The sequence below is a fragment of the Trachymyrmex septentrionalis genome, unplaced genomic scaffold, assembly GCF_001594115.1.
Source record: "Trachymyrmex septentrionalis isolate Tsep2-gDNA-1 unplaced genomic scaffold, Tsep1.0 scaffold11, whole genome shotgun sequence".
NCBI classification, from domain to species: Eukaryota; Metazoa; Arthropoda; class Insecta; order Hymenoptera; family Formicidae; genus Trachymyrmex; species Trachymyrmex septentrionalis.
In genome coordinates, this window is record NW_017304228.1 from 3544453 (window position 1) to 3549267 (window position 4815).

The 4815-nt window shown below is 26.5% G+C and overlaps 1 protein-coding gene across 1 annotated transcript in view; it reads left to right on the plus strand.

Moving 5' to 3' along the window:
* Positions 1-1953, plus strand: part of LOC108751064 — a 3048-nt gene extending 1095 nt beyond the window's left edge. Inside the window, exons 3-5 of the mRNA XM_018491010.1 lie at positions 137-318; positions 1248-1405; positions 1689-1953. Of these exons, the coding sequence (XP_018346512.1) occupies positions 137-318; positions 1248-1405; positions 1689-1890 (542 nt within the window). The 3' untranslated portion in view covers positions 1891-1953. The remainder of the gene's footprint in view (positions 1-136; positions 319-1247; positions 1406-1688) is intronic.
* Positions 1954-4815: the final 2862 nt, after the last annotated feature.

Consider the following 4815-nt stretch of genomic DNA (forward strand, 5'->3'; position numbering starts at 1 on the left):
AAAATCTCTCTCTCCCCTTATCTCTCAGATTATTTTTATTTTTAGAATGATTTCTAAAAATTCGGAAAAGAAATTATTATTTTTTATACAATTGCTCATTATACCTATTTTTCGTTACTTTATATTATTTGTGTAGATGCAAAAAATGACCCTCTATTTATGCAAGATATATCTACGCTATGGCGTCTGTTACTCGCAGAAGACATATCCATAGCTGCATTCATCGATAATCCCAATGGTGGCAAACCCATAATCGCCGGTATGAATGTTTTGGGTATCGAGCATAAAAACCAAAAAAAGAATTTGTCCGATTATCAGGTTAGCTACATTACACTTTGTTAGTAAATTTGGTTACTCTTGGTTACTGTATTCGAATTCACACATTCTATCACTTCTTGTGCGAGTTCCTTAAGTACTTATAAGTCCATAGAGAACGTTTCCAGATATATTTATGATAAATATAAGGATACTAGATTAAATTGTCAATTGAACAATTTTTGTTAAGTAATCTGTATCTCCTAGACTCTGTTGAATATCGTCAATACCATGCCTTGATTTTTTCCTACGGGAATATGTCAATAGTTTAGTATATGTGTAGATGTGCACTCTTATTGACATTCAAAATGAACTCATCAATGGGATATGTCATATGATTCGCAATAATTTTAATAGGATTTTTCTGAGTGCGTTAATGAATGCGCTATAGATGTAATGCAATGCTTGTATAATAAACAAGTCATTTTAAATATTTGTAGTAATAAAATAAACAAAATAAAATGAAGAAATATATAATTTTTTAAATTCTATTCTAATTACTTTACAGAAATCAAACAGCGTTCAAAATTAAAAACTGGCACCTAACATCTTAAAAATGTATTGTCGAACATAGATGACTTAACAAAAGTTGTTGAATTTAATGAGATGTCCCCTTTAAAAATTATCACAATTATCAAAAATACTCTGTATAATATAATTAAATATAATTATATGATATTATAAGTCTAAGTTTTATCATAACAATACTGTTATGTGAAACATGATATATCAGTATATAAATATTTATTCATTATATAACGATCGTTAAATGTTTTAATTTCTTATTCGTATTTTTGTTTTTATTTCTTTTCGCCTTTTGTCGTAACATTGTTTTAAGGAGCTTTTTTTTATCTATACATTAAATGTTATATTATGGCAATATATAATATTATATGATTGATAACATAATAAAATTGATAATTGTTTTTCAGTTTAAATCAGAGAAATTCAAAATTACGTATAAAGTTCTATCTATAACAAGTATGTTATACGAACATTACGAAGTTGACAAATATATAAATGCTCTTGGACTTAGCGTCAACCCCGATTATCGAGGATACGGATTAGGCAAGGAATTACTAAAAATCAGGTATAACTTACTAGAATATTAGTTCGTATATGAAGAAATACATAAAGTTATTGATTCTTCGTCATTTCATACACATGCCACAATTCACATGGTTCAAAAAAAAAATTGCATAAATCTTTTTAGAATAAAGTAACATTTCAATTTTTTCTAATAAATCTTGCATCCAAGATCTTACATCTAAATCATTTGTAATAATTTTATACTTGATTTCTATTAATTTAATATCTATCATATTAATTAGATTTATTAATATTTTATAACTTACAAAAAAATCTCAATCTAGAGATTTTATCGGATCTACGTATGGAGTGCCAGCAACAGCCACTATGTTCTCATCGATAATTTCGCAGAAGTCAGCAGCGAATGCGGGATTCGAAGAATTCTTCACAAAAAACTTCGCTGATGTAGTGGACAAGGACGGAAAAGAATATTATCCTAATATTAATTCCAAAGCATTTAAAATCATGGGTAAACGATTTATATAGTCTAATAGGCGAGCGATATCTATAAATAAAGAGATTCATAAATAAAGACTTAATTTGTAATTTGGAATAAATTTTGGAATTTATATTTATGCAAATTGCAAAAAATTTATCTAATTCAAACTGCCCAAAAATATTCTTCAATGTTACCACAATGCACGCTGAAACGAATAAAGAAATTGTATTATTATCGGCGCATTAATATCGGCATCGGCTTCCTGTCATGCAAATTTAATTTCCGTGCCGATAAACATGAATCCGCGGTATTCAGATACGTGTTCAAGATAAATTACATTTTATAATATATCTTATCTACATACGAGGCGAAATGGATATGTATATGGATATGTATATGTAATGGGTATGTATATGTATGTGACTCAAAAATATTTTATCGAATATCATGTACTATCCTCTAGTAGTATTATCCTCTAATAAAATATTTAATGAAATTGATTTAATGATTAATTAAGTAGTTTTTTCAAGTTTGATGCGAAGAGCAATGATTAAAAATTAATCGTATTTTAAATCTATGTAAATATAACAGTGGACTTTCAAAATTCAATATTCTCAAATTGCAATATACCCAAAAAAGAATTTTTGGAAGTAATTCAACTTGATCTTAGCTCGACATTTTTTACATTTAACGGGAATATTTTTAGATGAAAGTTTAGCACACATATTTTATGAATTCTTTGCTCTCCCCCGTCAAATCTTGTTATGCAGAAATTGGAGAATTAAGTTTTGGGGAATTGGAAGTTGTGTGTGTATGTGTGTGTGTGTGATCTTTCTTTTTTAAAATAATTATATTAAATAAGAACTCTCTCTTTAAAATAACAAAAACAAAATTAGTTTGGGCTAATGAGAGTCAGCGCGAGCGGAGGTGCACAATAAAATTTTAACAAATAAATTTGTTATTTTATTTGATGTGTTGATGTTTTCTTTATTTAAAATCTTGATAAATCATTGAACGTTTCGATTCTCTTTGGAATTCGTAACTCATTCATGTAATAATAACAAAATTTCGAATATAATTAATTCATATAAAATATCAATGTATGTATTTATTTGTAAAGTATGTTGGTGTTTGTATTATAAATTATATATACAATACTAAACAATTTTTCTTGAATAGAATAAATTATTCTGTATTTTCATTCTGAATAATTAAATATAAATTGCAAAATTTACAGAACATAACAAATATAATGTATCATACATATGTAAATGTAAATTGAAAGATACAATTTCGTGCGAGGGCAACATCTCACTTTCGAACAAATATAATTGAAAGCTCACCGAACTATGAACAGTAAAAAGTTATCCTCACGTCTCTCGCCGTGCGTATGTCCACTGTTCAAATTCTTGCGATTTCACTGTTCTTTTTCTTTTATTTACTTCATTATAAATAACTGGTTGATACAAACTATATGTAGATATATATATATATATATATAGTCAGAGTGAAAAAAAGCACGACACAAAATAAAAATACACGAATCAGTTATTTTTATCTTCTTTACGTTGAGATATAACACAATAAATTTATATTCCTAAACAAATATATATTATTATATATATTTTCAATGTTTTTAAATATAATTATATTAAATATTGTAATTATATAAATTATTAAATTATTCTTGGCATTGGGTTCCAAGGCGCCCCCGCTTCAAGACGCCCCAATGCACCACTTACTGTGCTTATCCAGCCCTGTTCTCGGGAAGGTACTCGTACATATCTCAATTTCCTTTCCCTTTACCCATTTTCGCAAAAAAAGGAGTATTAATGAGCATGGTGGACAGAGTCTGTTTACTGTCACATTCAAAATTTTATGAGAAAAATCTCAATTTTATCATTAAAACTTTCTTGAATAAATATTATACTCTTAATTTCATATTTGATACGATTAATTCACGAAAACTCTTTTTAATAATAAAACCTAAACAATCTCATTAAAACTGCTTCTCAAGATTTTATTAAACTACCTCGGTTCATTATACCTTATATACATACTACAGATTTCGAAGAAATTTGAGAACATAACTAAAGATTTATATATGATATTTATTATGAATATATAAAATTGTATTTTTTTTAAATTTAAATAAACTTGAAGAGATAGTCACATAAAAAGATGTTCTTCCTTCCAATCATAAAAAAATGTCTACAAGATTTGTTACAAACAATGTAATGTAACTTACGTGGGATAGACTGGTAGGAAATTAAAAATGAGAATTGCCAAACATCACAATGAGATTAATAGAACAGTTACCAATAAATCTGTTACTACCGAATATAGATTAGAAGGCTATAAGTTTGATTGGAAGGACATTAAAATTATGGATTGTGAGAGATTTTTAAACAGAAAATCCACATTTCTGAAATGTTACATATTGCACTAAAGAAAAACATTTCAAATAAAATAAGATACAGAATTTTTGCATCATGCATATGTTAATGTTTGAAAAAATTAAAATAGTTACTTTTTTACACATGAACACACCTTGACAGGAATGAGTTGAATATTGTTTATAAATCTTATATTTGTTTACCATGCTTTTTGATAATGTATACAACACTTGAATAATATTTGATGTATCCTATTACTATTTGAATTCTGACGAGTGATTTATAATGACAATTTTAAAAATTTGACAACATTATTTATTAGAATTCTACAATTTTCTCTTAGATTGCATTTGAGAAGTTCTCATTTCAACATTTAACATTTAACCACTTTTCAATATTCAACATTTAACCACTTTTAGATTTTTTTCAAATCAATTATTGTTAATTTATGGCTGATTATTAATTTAAGTCTTGTTATTATATTAATAAGTTATATTAAATTATATTAATTAAGAGAGTTGTTATATTAATTATTATTTAAGTCTTATTATTATATTATGTTATTATGGGCGAGAT